At 36.9% G+C, this 18,959-nt stretch overlaps 3 protein-coding genes across 3 annotated transcripts; 1 reads left to right on the forward strand and 2 right to left on the reverse strand.

Moving 5' to 3' along the window:
• Positions 1–163: 163 nt before the first annotated feature.
• LOC114523167 lies at positions 164–5,854 on the reverse strand. Its single transcript, XM_028544030.1, has 3 exons — positions 5,589–5,854; positions 1,297–1,539; positions 164–1,182 (listed from the first exon to the last, which is right to left on the reverse strand). Exons 1-3 carry the CDS (start codon positions 5,806–5,808, stop codon positions 869–871), a joined length of 777 nt encoding a protein of 258 aa, XP_028399831.1. The 5' UTR covers positions 5,809–5,854; the 3' UTR covers positions 164–868.
• Positions 5,855–9,295: 3,441 nt separating this feature from the next.
• On the reverse strand, positions 9,296–15,856 carry LOC114523171. Its single transcript, XM_028544033.1, has 15 exons — positions 15,588–15,856; positions 14,385–14,455; positions 14,064–14,213; positions 13,743–13,817; positions 13,617–13,670; positions 13,322–13,393; positions 13,162–13,233; positions 13,008–13,079; positions 12,853–12,936; positions 12,722–12,772; positions 12,553–12,636; positions 12,283–12,475; positions 11,483–11,968; positions 11,152–11,406; positions 9,296–10,696 (listed from the first exon to the last, which is right to left on the reverse strand). Exons 3-15 carry the CDS (start codon positions 14,202–14,204, stop codon positions 9,813–9,815), a joined length of 2,523 nt encoding a protein of 840 aa, XP_028399834.1. The 5' UTR covers positions 14,205–14,213; positions 14,385–14,455; positions 15,588–15,856; the 3' UTR covers positions 9,296–9,812.
• A 145-nt stretch (positions 15,857–16,001) lies between these two features.
• Positions 16,002–18,919, forward strand: LOC114523087 (COP9 signalosome complex subunit 5-like). The gene is made up of 10 exons (XM_028543917.1): positions 16,002–16,308; positions 16,521–16,572; positions 16,711–16,893; positions 16,969–17,097; positions 17,210–17,275; positions 17,363–17,448; positions 17,575–17,686; positions 17,841–17,906; positions 17,987–18,069; positions 18,168–18,919. The coding sequence occupies exons 1-10, from the start codon at positions 16,172–16,174 to the stop codon at positions 18,259–18,261; spliced, it is 1,008 nt and encodes a 335-aa protein (XP_028399718.1). The 5' UTR covers positions 16,002–16,171; the 3' UTR covers positions 18,262–18,919.
• Positions 18,920–18,959: the final 40 nt, after the last annotated feature.

The following is an 18,959-nucleotide window of genomic DNA, read 5'->3' on the forward strand; positions in this document are numbered from 1 at the left end:
TGACTGACGCTGTAAAATAATCCCCAGTTAGTCTGTTGGTCTGTTAGTGTGTGTAATGACCAAGCAAATATTTTTAGATTTTCCTAAATACTAGTCTTTTACACCATATTTAATATTTTAATTTATTTATTATAATTATTAACTTATTATACATGAATGCGGTGTATTTTATAACCTTGATATATATGGTTCAATACAATTATATTACATATATGAAATTTTTGACAGGATGGGATTCACCATATGAATTCACCAAGGTATATTTATATTTTATCGTGATCTATGATAATTGATAAAACAAGTCGAGCGAAAAACCTGATGCTACATGAAGTTTTTCAGCTTCGGAAAACTAACGAACCAATCAAACGTCGTGTAACATCAGGCGAAGTTTGACGTCATTATGAGAAAGCTCTATTGCTTCAAATAGGCGAGGTGATTTCGCATGCAATGTATATCTAGTCTGATAATTGTACTCAATAGCATACACCAGGAGGAGAAAACCATCGTCGATTAAATTCACCTTTGTCGAATACGATTTTTAACATAAAAAAACTTACATCGACTGTAATGCCTGGATCAATTTGAGAACAAGGGTTGTGTGAGAGTTGGAAAAGAGTGAATGAATATTTTGTAACTGTTATTTTTGTACCACAGGAAACGTGGAATGCACTGGGATTGAAGGGCAGTCATTCAAACGAGAGAAAATCTTATCAAATGTTATTACGCCCTGGTCAGACGTGAGCAAGATTTAAGCAGTGGAATGGTGAAAAATTCTCAAACAGGGATTCAGCTTTTTCAAAACTCTTTAACCCTCGTTATCCCTCGTGGTAACTCATGTTATCACATTCTGTACATGCAAAACTCTGAACTACACAGCCCGTCCAGTCAAGTAGCGTTGAAATGGCAAATAATAGTCGCGTTTTACCGAAGCAGGTCTCGTCGATTTTGGTAACGCATTCTCTTCCCTCTGCAGGTCAATTTTCAGCCAACTTTTCGAAGTTGACTTTAGCGTTTCTTCCTGGTTTTTCACCTGGAAGAACTCGATAAAATATGGCGCATATTTGTTGCGAAGTTTCCTGAATGCCGTTCTCTTGATGTTGAGTTTTCTTCTGTCTTGGATAACGACAATCTTCAGTCCAAACTTCCCTCTGCTGTCTTGAACTGGTTTCATCATGCGCCAATCTAGATAAAACGACATGAATATTTGTTGAGTTTTTGTCAAACGATGATTCTTCGTCCGTCAACGTCACATGCAAACTAAAATACAAATAGTGACTATGCAAAACCTGGACTTACGTGAGATGTTCAGTGTTTTCCAGCCCTGATATGAGCTTGAGAACGGGAACATATCCACAATACGACGACTGTGCAGATCAAAAACTTTCACATAGTATGGTTTCTTCGAGGACATAATCGATTTTTTCGTTGGCGTTGTCATGAACATGCGGAGTTCGTCTCGTTTCCATTTCCAGCTTTTGTCGTCCATAAAACTGCCGTTTTTGAAGATCAATTTGATTGCCCGTTTAGTTCTCACTATCTCTGCAAATAGAGAGAATTCTGGTTTACAAATATGATCAATCTATATTGGATAAGGCCATCTCTTATTGTCCAATTTTACTATGTGCAGGAGGAAACCTAAACTGATTTTTACTGGATAAGGAAACCAATTATTTCGCCCCCCCCTGTTTCAACCATTTTCTCGTGATGAGAAGTATTGCACTGATGTCCTTTTCTATTTTAGTCGCCATATGTCGCAATTACGCGCGTCAAAATATAGTTGAAATGTCAAAATGCCGTCATCGTAATTTTGACAACTTTATTAATTAGAGAGATGGCCCGGGCTGACCTACCACATTTTAATTTAAGATGAAGGTTGTTTTTGATATACAAGTTACGCCTCTTGAACACGCTATGACATTAAAAAGGAGGTTCCTGCCTTATTTAATTAGAGAAACTCTAACACATGCTGCTGCTCAAAAACAGTGCTCTTACGTTGTAAACAGAATTCTTTGGCACTGAATTTAACCCAGTTCGGTCAGGCAGACTACCACGAAACGTCTCATGGTCATAAAGACGTCATTTATGCATCATCCCAATTAAAACACTCCTGTTTTTATTTTTCGTTCATTGCGTTCTGTTTTTCTAATTATATGCGTTTGTTTGCTTTCTCTAAACCTGGGACACAGCGATTGAGAAATGTTACACTCCAATAAGTTGACGTTGGTCCTAAATTAGTGACACCGTAGACATTCAGGCGCTGGGTTAGTCGATCCTACCAGTCTCTCAAATAAACTCTTAAAAAAACTCTCTTAAAAAAATTAGCGGTTGTATTTATTGACATTATATTCAATAGGTTCGAAGACCTCTCGTAAGACCTTAGTCCTGAGTCAATGGAATCCAAAAGAGATTTTCCCTGTTTGATACACCTTGCATGTTGAGATAATCATCAGTCCTATAATAACATGGCTATACAAGGAATTGTTCTCATCCAAAATAGAACATTCTTCATGGTGTGCCTACACGCATGCTCTAAACGTGCCGCTAATAAGTTTGTCCGTCAATCGTCATTTTGTAGTTCGCAGCATCAGGGAATGGCGACGTTGTGGTAATATCTTGTGGTTAAAATAAACAACTTATTAAAACTAGCCAAACAGGATTTCCGATTTTTTTTCTGCATAAACAGAATAGTTCCCTGTTCTCATTTTAATTCCTGGTTTGTGGGCTTGAAAAATATCGCTTTGGGACTTTTTAATGATTTGGTTTACAAAATAGGCTGTGTTTGAATTGTTTTGCGACTGTTTGAACTGAAAACGATGTCGCAAACGTGGTGAATATCCATTGCTTTTTATAGGAACAGACACAATTTGTTGACTTAACAACAGTCCAAATAAACTATTAGTCTTAAGATATGTCTTAACCACCTGCGATGGATTTAAAGAGATAGAGCGAGGTTTTTTTTAGAATAAAATATTATCACACCCCCAAGCACTTTGATAGCAAGGCGATCCTTTTAATAAAGTCTACTGAATATTGTATAGTACTGCTTAGTACAAACTGTAAAAGGAAAAGTTTTATATCTAACTTTCCTGACGAAGGCCCTCAGGTTGAAACGTCGAGAAGTTTTTTGTCTATTTTAGGCAGTTGTTATACCACATTTGATGAAAAGTTTTATAGCTTTATATCGCATTGTCCATATATACTCGTATCCAATTTTTACAAGACCGTTATTGTCGCCTGATCAAAAACTCCATAGGATACATGCTCGCCAATCAAAATACATTCACTTTCCTTTTTCGCGCAGTGTTTCTGGTTAGGGGAGAGTCTCACGGTCGAAGAAGTGGATCGTTCTCGACTTAGCGAAGATTAACATGCGATGTCTTATTTTGCCCCAACACTGACAGTCTGACATATGAACATGGCAACCGATGAGTTTTGATCGGATTTTCAACACGGAATGTGTATAATCGAGTATAATTGTTGAAGAGTGCTTAACTTTTAGAAAAGCTGCCAGATTTTAAGCACGCAATGTGGACTTGCACGATTTCTAGTCCATTCATCAAATGCTGCCCCACGATAATCCCTCTCCAATTTCTTGCAAGGCTCACTCATAATCAACACAAGAGCGCACTTCATGATAATCAAATCATTTTGACTGGTGGTTTTTTTAAATGGTGCTTTTCTCATATGGTCTGGTAATCGAATTTATAATCGTTGTAATTGAGTATTGAGTTTTTATTTCTCGTAGTAACGACATACGAGAGCATATAAGGTGAATTATGAAAACCAAGTTAGTGTGGATGGAATTTGCGCAATTTTTACTGCAGGTAGCGCCACATGCATGATAACAAGATATTTAACGTATTAGGATATATCATTTATGATGGTCTTCTTCATAATACTTAACAGTTGTCGCTGCTTTAAAGGATTCCATGTGTTTACTCGACCATGCGTTAATTGGATCGCCTGAGTGTTTATTGGATTGGGGATATAAAATGAAAGAATCGCGTGTGTTACATATGAACACTGAATATTTCACTTCGGGAGCGCATACCCTCTTTGACATAACGCAAGCTAATCACAGATTTCCACAAACTGACGGTGTGATTTTCATGAAAAAACCGCAGAAGTGTTGAAAATTTGTAAGCGAGGATTGACCTGATTCCGATGTCATGACTAGATTATCAAGATGATGTATGATGACTGCTCTGAAGACATTCCTTGACCTGCTGTTCCAAGCTTTCTAATCTTGTTGAGGTTTTTAAACTAAAAAGTTACATTTTCTACCCTTCAGTCTCGACCTCATGGCTGGGAGACTGGCTTATCTTTCCACCTATGATTCCTTTCAATTTGTAGTGCGCAAACAAGGTAGCTCAGAAAACTACTTCGGAATGGTCGAAGAAAGAATTGGCAAAGACAACTACATCAATTAGAACCCTTGTAAAAGACTTGAATTATAAACTGTTAGTCAATTTAGTCTCTTAAGAACTCTCAAGAATGACGTTATTTCGCACATAAACAATTAATATTTCATGAACAGGAACAACCCACTACGCAAGTCTTGGCGCCAGCAAGCATCAACATAAACGATACTTCCTGAGTGCTACTGAAAATTGAAGGAACAATTTGCATAATTGGCGCGCACTGCCATGGCTACGCGAGTACGCGGTGACAAGGAAACATTTTGAAAGGCTCCGTGCGGTCGCAACCATTTACTGTATTTCATCTTGTAATTATATTGAATATCCTCCATGGATAAGATTTTGATGACAAGTGGAAAAAAGTGTAACATGAACCGTAAACATGTTTACTGCGAGGTCCCTTTCAACCCTCGAATAAATCACGGACTTTGAGAGAGGTGATGCGTTGAACCCATTCTATAGTTCTTTGGCAACTGCGGTCAATCAGACCGCAGTTGCTAAAGAACTATAGAGGGGAAACTTTCTCTGTGCCTCTTAGAAACTGGTAGAATCATCAAGTATAAATAACGTTACTTTAATTTAGTCAGCAATACCTGATCAACAAGTCACAAGAGATTATCCTTACTGGCCACTGATTTCAGACTGATTTCAAGTTTGGATTTAAAAAGCGAGAGAGAAGAATAGGCAAAAATTAAGTCGATGTTGAAAGCTGATCGTGGCCAAACACGTGACAACGAAGCGGCTTATTCAGTCTGTGCGATGCTATTGGATGAAAGCTTCGTTGTACAAAAGATTCGACGCCGCAAATCCTGTGCGTAAATTTCCATAAACGGGAACAAAAATAACGAATGACCCTCATTCGACCTCAGGGAAGCCCATGCAGTTTAGAACCGATAGAGTTTTCCTGTTTAGAATTTATTTAGTCAAGGTTTTCTCCCGTAGTAAAACTGAAACAATCAGAAATGAAATTTACTAAATATCTCAAAACTGCTAGAGCTACTCATTGCGTTATCTATATGAATATCTTAACAAGACCGTTTAAAAGAAAAACAACTATTCGCACTCTATATTTCAAAAGCATTATCTCGTCATCAATTCGTCGCCGGCTATCAATCCCGTAGGTAAGATTTATGAGCCGTGTCTCAGTCTAAAGCTAACTGACTTACTTACTTGGTGAAATGCAATACAGGTTGACGTTTCTTCCATATTTGATATTCTCCCTGAAAAACTGCAAAATGTATTCCGGGACCACCTTTCTTTGATTGTTCTTAGCTGGTTGCAGAGGATTGTATCTGCTTTTCGCCAAGGTAACGCTGCCCTGCTTGAGAAAGAGGCCTTGCACTGCGAGAAAACACAGTTGAATGACGAGCAAAAGTCCAAGACCTTTCATGATAGTGATGAAACTATGATATTTCTTCTTCCGAAAGCTGTTCTCCAAAGCGCTGTAAAGAGAATAATGAGTTCTGAATTATTTGACCTCCCAATTTATACGCTCGATTGAGAACTAGGTTGTCGCTAAAACGGAAATGTTTTTGGAATGCGCAAAGATTATGATCAGTGGTATTTAACTGTGACAAGATTAAAGTCACGAGTTCGACCGGGGGGTGTGGGCCCGGATGCACGCAATGTCATTCTAAGTAGGAACATTTTGGTTGACTTTGGAAACTAAATTGACACACCGGGCGTGTCATATATCCAGTTAACTTTGTTCCAAATAAAAAATGTCGAGTTATTGTCACTAGCGTAGAATTACAGTTCATTTTCTGAGTAAAAAAACATTTCTTTTCAACGATGGAAATCATTTTTTTGCACATCTCTGGGAGTTTTACTGAATATTTAAAGCGTAGGAATGTTGGTTATTCCAAGTGGTGAATTGGGTAAAATTCTTTCGGTTCATTGTGAAAGATCACAGCGTATTGGGTCAATGGGTCATGACTGAAATAAAGCTCTGCGTGATGGGGATATTGATGCGCTTTATGATAATTATAGAAAATTTCAATGGGCAGGCGCGGTGCTTGGCACTTGAAAAGGATTTAAACACACGCACTTCTTTTTATTACGTAGGAGATTTACTGTTTTTAGTTTTATATCCTTTCAAACTAAACTATAATATTTGTCAGAAAACATTAAACAAACACTTTCTTCAGTGATCAGCTTAATGCCTGGATTATGCGTTTTATACTGGGCTCAGTAGTTTCGTAAGGACATGCCCTAATATAAGCAAATCAGTCAGAATAAATGATACTTAAAAAAAGCTAATGGGTTTGATATTGTTGTACTGGATTCTTAATAGAGACAATCATAAACTTACATGTATTAAATTTGAATTTGAATTTAATAAGTTCGCCAATGTAAATGACAAATGGCAGGTGAAGGATACAGGACCATGGTCCCCATTGACATCCTACATCTAATTAACTGAACTAGAAGCTACTGAATACCAGTTTTTTCATCATCCATGCTAAATATTTTCTTTCGTTTGATCATATTCAGGTTCACAGAATTTGTCAGCAACTCTAAAATAAGACGTCACCACTTCGGTGTAGATTTCCTCTTCAAAACTTAATTTTCACTAGCACATTGTCTCTCAGTTTGTGAAGTCATATTTGGGAAAAATCTGTTCGGCTAAGAAACTATCGCAAAAGACTTAACCTTCATGCACTTTTTATCATCAGTGACGTCCTTGGCTCCATTATATAATTTTTTAAGCCTTTTCGACGTTTCTTGCTAGAAGCAGCTGAATACCAGTTTTTTCATCATCACTCTTAACATCCTAATTTTTTCTCCTGAATTCCGGATATTTTCCAGGGCTATGCATCTATGATGACGCTATATAGTTATAGCATATCAGATAAGGCCAAATGCCGTTTACCAACGATCAGGAGATCTTCCAGAATTGGACTGGCAAAATTCACGTTTTTCATGACTTTTTTCTTTCTTACTTTACCTCTTATAATCTTAAATTGGTTTTCATAATTTCATTAAATAACCAACGAAACTAAGCTACACTTATATTAAGTTATATACTAAATCACTAGAGATAGAGTTATCAGTTCCAAACTGATCTTAATTCCAATGGAGTCACTAATAATTCACTGTTACTAGAGGAAGAAACCTAGACCTTTAAACTGTTTGTAGCATATTGCGTTTCTAAGCCTTTCTAAAAAGCTTTGGAAAAAAATTGATAAATTTAAGATGCACGTTTTTTTAGGAACAATGCACGTAGACATAAATTTGTCGGGAAATTATCAGGATTCTTGTCGTCACTGAAGTGATGCAAGCGTAAATCTTCGGTTGATTCATTTTATCCACTCAAAGCTAAGCATCCCAATGTAGGATTTGCAACTGATTTATCGTATCAACAATTTCGTTGGATTTTCCTGCTCTGTTTATCCAAACCCATCCTGTTCAACATCCTGCTGGGTGGAAACCGGAAAAACAAGTATTTTCGCCCAAGTGTCTGCAGAGAAGTGGATCTTGCTGCCCTTCTGGGAACTTTCTGAACTTTGGGTTCAGATAATTGAGATTCCTCAGCTCTCAACTCTGTTCTTCTTCCTATACAGGCTATACTGGATACGTCACTCTATATCAGTCAGTCTTTTCTCAAAGATTCAGTTGGAATATTTTGCATGCTATAAGCGGGACGAAACCTAAACTAAATAACTTTATCAGATCCAAAACGTAATACGTGAAAGTCTATTATTACAATTCAAGTGTGAAAACAGGAGAAAAGGTGTCCTTTTAAAATCTGCATTGATATCCTTCATGATTTAAAGTGGTTTCCTTTCTACCACCCCCTCATCCTTCCATATTTTGTAACTGTATTCAATACATTGACAATCTACACCTTCTATGGAAAACCAACACCACTTGAAACTCTTATAATTCGTCGTCTGTCTCGAACCCGAGTGCACGGTGGCACGGGAACTGCGTGTTATAACCATGGAGACGAACTTATGTCAATCGTTTCGTTTAACTAATACAACCCCCCGTCTTCGTACGATAAATAATGGACACATTAGTTTTAATAACTTTTAATTGTTGCAAAGCTGAGTGCTTGTGTTTGAGCGCATTGACTTTAATTAATGTAATCTACATTCCATACCATTGTTTGGTTAGGTACATTTTATCAGGCTGGTCATATAACTAACTCTATTATGCCATTTTGGTCGGATACGGCAAACGTTACGATATTATAACGATGGTATGTTTCAGTTACAAAAAATTCATAAAGCATCGTAACTCAAGACAGAAGTGTAGAAGTCAGGAGTGGCATACGACTTAATGTTTGAAAGAGGATAATACCACGTATATGTCATCAAGGTGTACATTTTAGATAAACTTATGAACACTATACTCATAAACTATTATCTTCAGATGAATTTTAGGCACCCAGTAATTTCTAACAGCTGAAAAGTTCTGCTTAAAAAGTAAGAAAGGTTTAGTGCTTCAAGAGAACGTAATTCTAAAACACAGAAAACCAGATGTTCAAATTAAAAGATGCAATCGATCAAATCAAAGTCGAATGACTCGAATCCGATTTGTCGAGATTTCATTGGGATTAATTAATATTTTCGCACGAAACACTGTTCAATAAAGCATCAAGTGAAGGATTTATTTTTGAGTGAGTGGGTGATATTACTTTCAGCAATTTTAATCTGCCAAACTCTCATTCAGACTGCAGACACGCATTCTGATATTCTGACATTCAACCGGGTCATAAACATATCTATTTGTGTTTATTTCACAGCTTAGAATATAAACTAATTTCAGTCGAATTAATGTATTGTGTCCCATTAAAGATTACTAAACTAAACTTGCTATATTTTTAATGAATGTAGTTCTCTCAGTTCGTGATTCTTCCCAAAGATCCTGTCAAGTTTTTTTTTATAGGGTCAGAAATGCAACTGAATTAGAGAACTTTCTTGTAAACTGCTCTCAAATTAGAACAAGTGGGCACAGATCATTTCCTATTAGGAAAATAAAAAGAATCCTGGCTTTTCGCATTAGATTTGTTTTGCTAACAAAAACTGAGCCAAATGGCTTGAGACGCCGTGACTATGACCTTGTTTAACTTCTTATGAAAGAATTTTTTTTATGTAAAGAAATAACCAGTATTGCGGAAGGTCACTTTCAAGGTACCCAGCCAAGTAGCGCGCGTGTGTCCAGCCCGACAATTTAAAATACTCCCGCTCATATTTTGGTGTTCATTGACTGTGAGTCTGTAAATACAATGAATTTTCAGAAAAGTAAACCGGGGTGAATTAATTTCTAGTCACCAACACGAGGACAAATCTAGTTCAAAGTCAAATCGAGGTCCTAGAATAGGATAGTTCTCCATAGGATAGTAAATTATTCTGAGAGACTTGTTCTTATTCTATAATTATTCTGACTCTACTCAGCAGTCGAGGCAGTTGATTTCACGTCCAATTTGCAGAGACAAAATTTTCTTAAATGTGGCAACTGTCTTGCAATGCATTCAGGTTGCTGACCGTATTGATTGACACGGCTAACATCCTTGCTCACAATGAACCATCCTAAATGATATCTTACAGTTGCTTCGTATATACCATTATTAGGGCTAGTTTTTAACTGAATTTGATATCGACAAAAATCTCTCTGTTTTGGTCGTTTACGGGCGTTGAAAACAGGTCTAAGGTCGCTTGTCTCGTGAAAGTTCATGACCTTTTCATTGGGAAGTTCCATTAAAGCGTAGTGGACTTTTTCAAGATCTAAAATTTCACAAAACCTTTTGCTTGAAGCATGCTCACTATTTTGGCTGTTAATATAGTCAACGACGGCCATGGCTGCGTTTTGCACGTGACTATCCGAAGCGTCGACTGCTGACCATCTTTGACACGGGCACCAGTGTGGAGCAACGTTAGCCTGTGCACAGTCACGTGACGCAGGTATTTCCTCGAGAAGACTCTGACCGTGTTTAATATCCGACGGCATGTGTGGGTAGTTTAACATATGTCGGAAGGTCGCATGAACGTCGTACCACGACGTCAAACGATCGGTATTGGTTCGTAGGTTCTTGTAAAGCTCCGGGTATTTTGCGGAGAACCAGGGTGGAAATACCATGGAAAATAACGGCAGACGTTCCTCTAACTTTCCCTGGATTTCCATGCGTATTTGCCCAAACCTGGCTCCATGGTCACCCATCACGATCAAAAGAGTATTGTTCAGTTGTCCTTTCGTCTTCAAGTCTCGTACCAAAGAGATCAAATCTGGTTCAATGTTTTCAACTAGGTTTATGTCGTCATGAGAGAATAACACTAAAGAGATAAAAACATTTGCGTTTTACGAAACTCTGTTTTAATAATCACAGTCAAAAAATAACGGTTATGAATAAAGGGATTTCGACAAATAACAGTAAAACGAGGACTGGTTGCAATTCCTTTAGCTATGACCTGGGGTCGCTTGTATAACCAGCTCCATAGCTTCAATTATCGATACCAAATACTTTACTACTTTACTTAAATAATCATGCAGCTCATAGCTTCAATGATTATCGATAATCAATACTTCACTATTTCGCTAAATAACCAGCTCCATAGCTTCAATTATCGATACCAAATACTTTACTACTTTACTTAAATAACCATGCAGCTCATAGCTTCAATGATTATCGATAGTCAATACTTCACTATTTCGCTAAATAACCAGCTCCATATAGCTTCAAAAAGTTATTGATAATCAATACTTTACTAAACGTTTTGCTATGTCTTACCATTATAAGAAAGTAGAAACTTCAGTTTGTTTGGAAATGTATCAAAAATGTCACGAATGTACCTAAACTGATGTTGCGCGATGTTCATTGAACCCAGACAGTAATCAATCTTTTCCCCCCGAATGTTAGTGGAAGCTCGCAGGAAGAAAGGTCGGGTGTAGAAGTCTGTGGGCGGTTTATTAAAACCTAAAAGCCGATATTGCCAAACACCAAGTTTTGGAGCATCGGAGGAATATCCTGTCAGGTAGCCATTATCTAAATAAAGAAGAAAAGGAAATTATAATGACAATCAATACTTTAATTAAAACTCCACCCATGTCAGCTCTCTTACTCTTGAGTTCCCGATATATCCATGTCCATCCATCAACAGGCCTTGGATTCCTATGATGTCTCCTAGACTCATACTGTTCCAACTCTCCTAGTCCAGTTAGCATGGCGGTCAGTTGCTCGGTCGTCCCGTCTCCCACAATGCTATGCCCGTTAAAAATAATTGCTCCAAGTTCATTCTTTAAATATTTGTAAAACTTCGGCAGTTTCCGCTGAGTGTGAGCGTGCGAGAGTGAATCTATTCCGACGATAAGTATGTTCAGTGGTAATCCAGGAACTTTATTGCCTTTGCTCTTTAATAAATGTTCATGTGGAACAGGTTGGAGCCATAACTCGCGTAAAAATCGGCCATTTCTCACTCTGCATTCAACTTCGATAAATTCGTCCTTAATTTTTTCTGTTGAGGATATTTTAGTGGAAGCTCCAAGCACGTAATTGAAATCCCCGCGTCTGAGAATTGACCGATACTTTGCGGAGACGACATTTGGGTCTGCAATTTAGAATTGATAGAGTTATAAGTTTCGTCTCTTCCTGTAGTAACTGGATCAATAAGAGATGATTCTTACTGGACCTCTAGGAAGAACAGTTTAGAACTGATAAAGTTATCCAGTATAAATAAAGTTAGTTTAGTTTAGGTTTCCTCCTGTAATAACACTGGATTAATAAGAGATGATTCTTACTGGACCTCTAGGAAGAACAGTTTAGAACTGATAGAGCTATCCAGCATACATAAACGTTGTGACAGTTTAGTTTCTATTTTAATCTTAGTCGTATAATCTATCAAATCTTGTTTCCTGGCCCAACCTGTGATGTGGAAGATGCCGTTAACAAGCTTTCCACAAGATCTATACCGATTACAGCTGGAGCCTTGGACTCTATTGATAAATTTCATTATAGAAGGATGGAATGGATTCAGATTTGGTATCTGACAGGTCATATTTGACTTCGAACTTGTCTTCTCTTTATCCTTTTTGGCCGCTGGGCTTGCACAAGAAACCTAGGTAAATAAAAAGTAGTCAGAGGAACTCTTCTCCTGTGTTAGAACATACGTCATGAAATTATTATTTCATATACCTTTTTATCAAAGATACTCCTGCTTATCCACTCTTCCTTTCCAACCTGTTGCAAGATATTCTCTGGCAGAGGTAAAGTCACTTTCTAAAACAAAAACAGTCATGTGGAGAATGCAATATTGCAATTTGCAATATGCTGCATGAGGTATAATTACGTATCAAGAACCTACTGGTTTTCGTCGTATTGAAATCTGCAATGTATCTGCTTCAACTTCAATTACCTGAAGATTTGAGGTAGTTTAGCATGAATATTCTAGGTACATATAAAAGTCATGCATTTGACAAACAGATAGTTTCTTACGTTGAGTTGAGATGAAAAGCGAGGTTTCAGTGGAGCCGGCTTTTTCACCATATTCGGCAATATATTTTTTTCAACGTCAATCACCTGCATGGAAAGATTGATCATTTTACGAATATTATCTTAGGTAATAGTTTGATGAAAACATAGTTTCTTACTTTCGATTGAGATGACAACTGAGGATTTGAGAATGTCCTCACTGTTTTTTCCGACTTCGGTGTTTCTAGCACCTAAATCAAAAGATTGATATTTAGCGAAGATTATCTTAGGTTATTTATAAAATGATAGTTTGATGAAAACATAGTTCCTTACGTTGGGTTGAGATGACAACTGAGAATTTGAGAATGTCCTCACTGTTTTTTCCGACTTTGGTGTTTCTAGTACCTGAATAGAAAGATTGATATTTAGCGAAGATTATCTTAGGTTATTTATAAAATGATGATAGTTTGATGAACACATAGTTTCCGCTTACGTTGAGTTGGGACGACAACTGAGGACTTGAGAACATCCTAACTGTTTTTTCCAACTTTGGTGTTTCTAGTACCTGCAGGAGAAGAAAAATACGAAGAAAAATACGAAGAAAAATACGCGTGTCTTGGTGAATTATATCAAGCTCCAAATGCAAGATTACAGTCAACTCTTGGCCGTTATTTGCGGTCGTGTTCGTCCTAAATATCCGTGCAAATATTGGCATAGCTAGCCATACATTGGGATTGCTATATCTTATATTTATGAAACGTAAATTGTTTATAAAATTAATTGTTTACCGGTCTTTGCTGTATCGAATTCTGCGGCAATGTATCTGTTTCAACTTCAATTACCTGAACATTTGAGATAGTTTAGCACGAGGTTTAGAAGTCCTGCATTTGATAAACAGATAAACAGTTTCTTACATTGAGTTGAGATGAAAAGTGAGGTTTTGGGAAGCTCTTCATTCTCCACTTTAACGCCTCAGGCTTCTTCGCCACCTGCGTGAAAAGAAATTAAGGTCCTCCATCCTCGCATGGTTTCTACTGATTGCATTACAAGAGCCTATTTTCGATCTGCGTTTATTTACTCGGGTCCCCTCAGTCGAGATAAGCCAAAGATTGTGGATATGCTACAGATCTCTCGCTATGGCTATAGGCTACATAGTTCTATATAGTAGTATAGTAACAATGATAGTTTTTAGTAAACAAACTAAGTTTCAAAGTATATACAGCTGTTAAAATTACCGTGTCGGCAGCATTGATTGTAACTTTTTGTTTTGTCTGTATTTCCGGAGAATTTTTTCGAGTGAAGTTAGTAAACCACAGAATGGAGCCAATGAGGAGGACAATAAAGACGAAACGCCAGCGAACAATTTTCTTCAACATTCTACCAACCTGCCACGTTGAAATTCAGTGTAGGAAAGATTTAGTGCAAAAAAATAAATGTCCATGTCAGTCTTTGTCATGTCACTATGTCAGATTAAATTCCCAATATTCTAAATGACATCCACTAATTGTTAGTTAAAGGCGGTAAAACCAGCCGAAATTAAAGATTGAAATACTTACTTTCAGATTTGTACTTGTACAACTTCAATTTTGCGCGAATTCCTGGTTCAGTTTGCACTCCGAAAATTATCCTTCAGGCAGAAACAAATAGACAAATATTTGAGACTAAGCAATGCCGAATGTCATAAATTCGCCTGTAGCTAGCTCAAACACACTCGTCTATTATGGCTGATAACCGTAATGGCAAAATATTAACAAAATGAAATAATCAAATGTACTTATTTATTTAAACGTACAAGGCACTTTTCTTTGAAGTTGCCCTAAATTGATATCTCTCGTTCAACGATTAAAATTGTATTTTGATTAATATCGCTCGTTCAACGATTAAAGTTTTGTGCTTGATTCTAAAGAATTTTTTTTTGCTGCAAGTGGTCAGACAACAACCCGTTAAAGTACCCGTTCTTGTTTTTTAATTAGCATCGTGGCAAGTCACAACACAGTTTTGCTTGCGCGAAACACACATTGCTTAAGTTGTTAGCATGTTAAAATTACTTTGTCTTTGTGCACCATTTTGTTGAGGAGAAATTTGAGTGTGTATTGTGACAACTGTGGCATATTCAGTTTTTTTTTATTGAGATAAATTATCGATTCCATTTTTTCTCACAAACGGAACGGGGGGCGGAAATAACACAAGCAGGATATTAATACAAGCAGATTGATATAATTTATTGTTGATTTTCTTTTTTAAAGCAGTCAAATATAACATAGACACATATAAATATCAGTGAGCGTGGTGTTCCGTTTGCATCTGCACATAATATAACACAAGGGCGTTGGTTAGAGCATCCGGGACACTGTGGCGAGTGTTGGGAGTTGGGGGGCACATATTGATATATTCATGTTAACATGAATATATCATCATATGTAAACACAATGATGGATTTAAAAAGATCTTGCACAACATGAATATATGAATATGTGCTCCCCCTGTGGCAAAACAAGGCTTATTACCAATGTGTAGTTATTGTAGTGACAAAGTAATGTTCCAAGCTGAACATTCGCCCCAGCAATAAAAATACTGAAAATAATCAACATATTATTCAACGCTTATTATGAAAATTACATAGCGCGCTGAGTGTAGCCCAAATACTCAATATATTTATTTTAGACAAAAGTATAATATGTTACACATCACTTTGTATGTCAAGGTATACACAGATAAACAAACGGATTATGAATAAATGTGTATTTTAAAACACTTACCGTGCGTCTTTAGTTACATAACAGCGCAAGGTATTCACGAATCATGATAGGCTCGCTCTTAGAGACAACAAGATTAAATCTGCGTCTTAACATTTGATGTCGTTCTTTTTGCAGTCACGTCTGTCGTTTTATTTTATTGTGTGGCCATTAAAAAGAATTTGTGCACATATTTTGAAAAATCAACTAAGATGACGGTAATCTGAATAATCTATGGCATATCTAAAGAAGGCTTCAGATTTGACTGGATATGACTGAGATATGACTGAGATATGACTATTATTGTTGACGCAAACTACCATCACCTTTCCCATAATTCTTGTCATTGGTTAATCTGGTGGATCTGATTGGTTTATGTACCATATCTCCTGGGGTAAGGCTGTGGGTAAGGTCAAGGTAAGGTCACAGTTGGTCATGGTGGTAGTAATGAGAAACACATGCGCATGCGCTCGAATTACATTAAGATTAAAGTGCAAAAATTGGCAATTTTTAGTGAAATATTTGCTCATTTTTCTCAATTTTCTGCGATTTAGCGATATTTCCGCGAGTGTAATAAAAGATCGGTAATCTAGCACAATTCAGGCGACATGGCATCATCTTCGATGGCTCAAAAAACCTGGGAAATGGAAAATAACATCGAATCTGTGCCAAGTGTTGACTCCATATTTCGTTATAATAGTAAACAACAGCAAGAAATATTGTCCGCCAAACCTTGGTGTAAAGAGTGCGTATGTTTTATTGTAGTAGAAATAAAGATGATTTGTTCTCGTTTATACAACTGAAAATCATGCAAGTTTCAGTGATAATGAAATGACCGCATTTTGCAGAAATCAAATTAATGTTGTATAGATCTAAAACAGTAGTCTGAATTGTGGTACTCTGCAACATCTTCTTCAATTGAAATTTATTTCTTAATGTTTCCTTTCTTGCCATTAGCCCACATTACTTCAAGAATATCAGAATATCTGCTTTGGCTTTGCTTAAAATGGTGAGTATTTGTACAGTTAAGTATCTTTGCATGAATTCTGAGGATTTTTGACACATTTCAAACTAGTGACCTATGGTTTATTTGGCCATGAATTTCACTCAAAGTATAAGTCTTTTGTCTGTGGTCTTTTGTATCCAGGTCATGCATGCAAGATCAGGAGGTAATCTTGAGGTGATGGGTTTGATGCTTGGTAAAGTGGATGGCAACACAATGATAGTGATGGATTCTTTTGCTCTTCCTGTTGAGGGAACTGAGACACGTGTGAACGCTCAATCCCAAGCGTATGAGTACATGGCTGCTTATATCGAATCTGCTAAAACAGTAAGTGTAATAAAATAATATTCTGAACGATTTGATGATCCACCATATTCGCCTGACTATCAATTTCCATTATAGGTTGGTCGTCTTGAGAATGCCATTGGATGGTACCATAGTCACCCAGGATATGGTTGTTGGTTATCTGGCATTGATGTTGGTACACAGATGGTCAGTCAACAATACCAGGAACCATTTGTAGCTATAGTGGTATGTTTTGCCCTTCACACTTCAATGACACATTGTGGCTGTTTTTGCTGTTGCTGGAACTAATGTTTCTTTGGCAACTCATTTTCATTTGTTACCACATATATGTATTTAGATTGATCCAACGAGAACTATCTCAGCTGGTCGTGTTAATTTGGGTGCTTTCCGGACATATCCAAAGGTACACACAATTTTAACTTTTAGACTATCAGCTATTATCTAACTTTACAAATCCTTGCATTACTTTAATTGGTGTATTTTGATCTAGGGTTACAAACCACCAGATGAGGGTCCATCCGAATATCAAACAATTCCTTTGAACAAAATTGAGGATTTTGGAGTTCATTGTAAACAGTATGTGTGTTTCTCCATGCACTGACTGTCACAATGTTATTTTAGTGTTGCTGAAGACATTCACTTTTGAATGATTTGTCTTCTTCTAAGTCAGGCTTGGTGTTAATGGTATAATTTTTTTTGCAGATATTATTCTTTGGATGTGTCGTACTTCAAATCATCTTTAGATAAACGCTTGCTTGACATGCTATGGAATAAATATTGGGTTAACACATTATCATCAAGCACACTGCTTACTGTAAGTATTAGTGACTTATTAGAATAATATTCTTCTTCAGACGTCTAGTTAAACACTTCTATATTGGTCCAGTTCATCCACTTGAGCAGTTCATCCACTTAGTCGAGACAGCACCAGCAAGAGTGCTTTATGCATTGTCTTCACTAATTTATAGAATTCAAACTACACGACACAACAAATCTCGGATCTTTCTGAAAAACTAGAGCAAGCGGAAGGACAGGTATTTGGAAAGGAAAAATAATTGAGATTATTTCATGTCCTCTTTGTACGGACCCTAACTGGTTCATTTGTTTTGTGAAGGTTGGAAGAATGGCAGGATATTTTCCTAGTGGTGACATTGAGAAGAAAGAAGAGGGAAAATTATCAAAAGCCAGTAAAGATAGGTTAGTTAGGTTATGAAATATTCTTGTTAGATTGTTTCACAAGATGTTCTGTGAATCATTTCTTCTCAGTCACAGCTCTTCCTTATAAATTATTTTAGTTCAAAGACAACAATTGAAGGAATTCATGGCTTGATGTCCCAAGTGATAAAAAACACTTTGTTTAATCAAGTTAAGTCTACAGCTGCAGTTTAAGCAGGGGGGAACTAGAATGATAATTGGGGGGGGGGTATTCATAAGTGTACAGTTCTGCCTGGTGGATTTCTTTTGTAACTACAGTACAAAAGCTTAGGATAGAAATCTGTTGGGCAGAACTGAATATGTGAATAATCCCCCCTCCCACTTATAGTTCTAATTGTGCCTCTGTTAGGAAAACAAGCACTGTCCAGGAAGTGTTTTTCAAAGTGTTAGACAGATGATAGGATGTTAGTGTGGTTTACAGGATTTACCAGGAAATGTTTCTTTCAGTTGCCATTTAAAGGTGACTGTAACAATGAAACCACAACGCTTAATTCTGTTTGCTACACAAATAAAAGTTGATCACTTTGATGTTTGTACGCTCATCAAGGTGATGGTCCACTTGGAGTGTTGTTCAAAACCGTGGGTTCACGGAAATCTACAAAGCAAATATTCTAACAGAGTATAGACTCTCCCAGAGTTATCTTCTGGTTTCAAAATGGTTGCACTTTCACTGGTTGCACTTTCAAAGTGCAGAACGAAATTATGAAAATACATACACTAAATAAGTGGGCTAAACTTTACTATTCAGGGTTAAAACTCACCAGACTTAATAGAAGACTCTGTAGAATATTTATTAAATATTGTGGTATCTCCTTTTGCCACACAAATTCAATTAATGTCATGCTTACTTCGGCGAAAGCCGGTATAAAATT

The sequence above is a fragment of the Dendronephthya gigantea genome, unplaced genomic scaffold (assembly GCF_004324835.1).
Source record: "Dendronephthya gigantea isolate DGI-Jeju-01 unplaced genomic scaffold, DenGig_1.0 000026F, whole genome shotgun sequence".
Lineage (NCBI taxonomy): Eukaryota > Metazoa > Cnidaria > Anthozoa > Malacalcyonacea > Nephtheidae > Dendronephthya > Dendronephthya gigantea.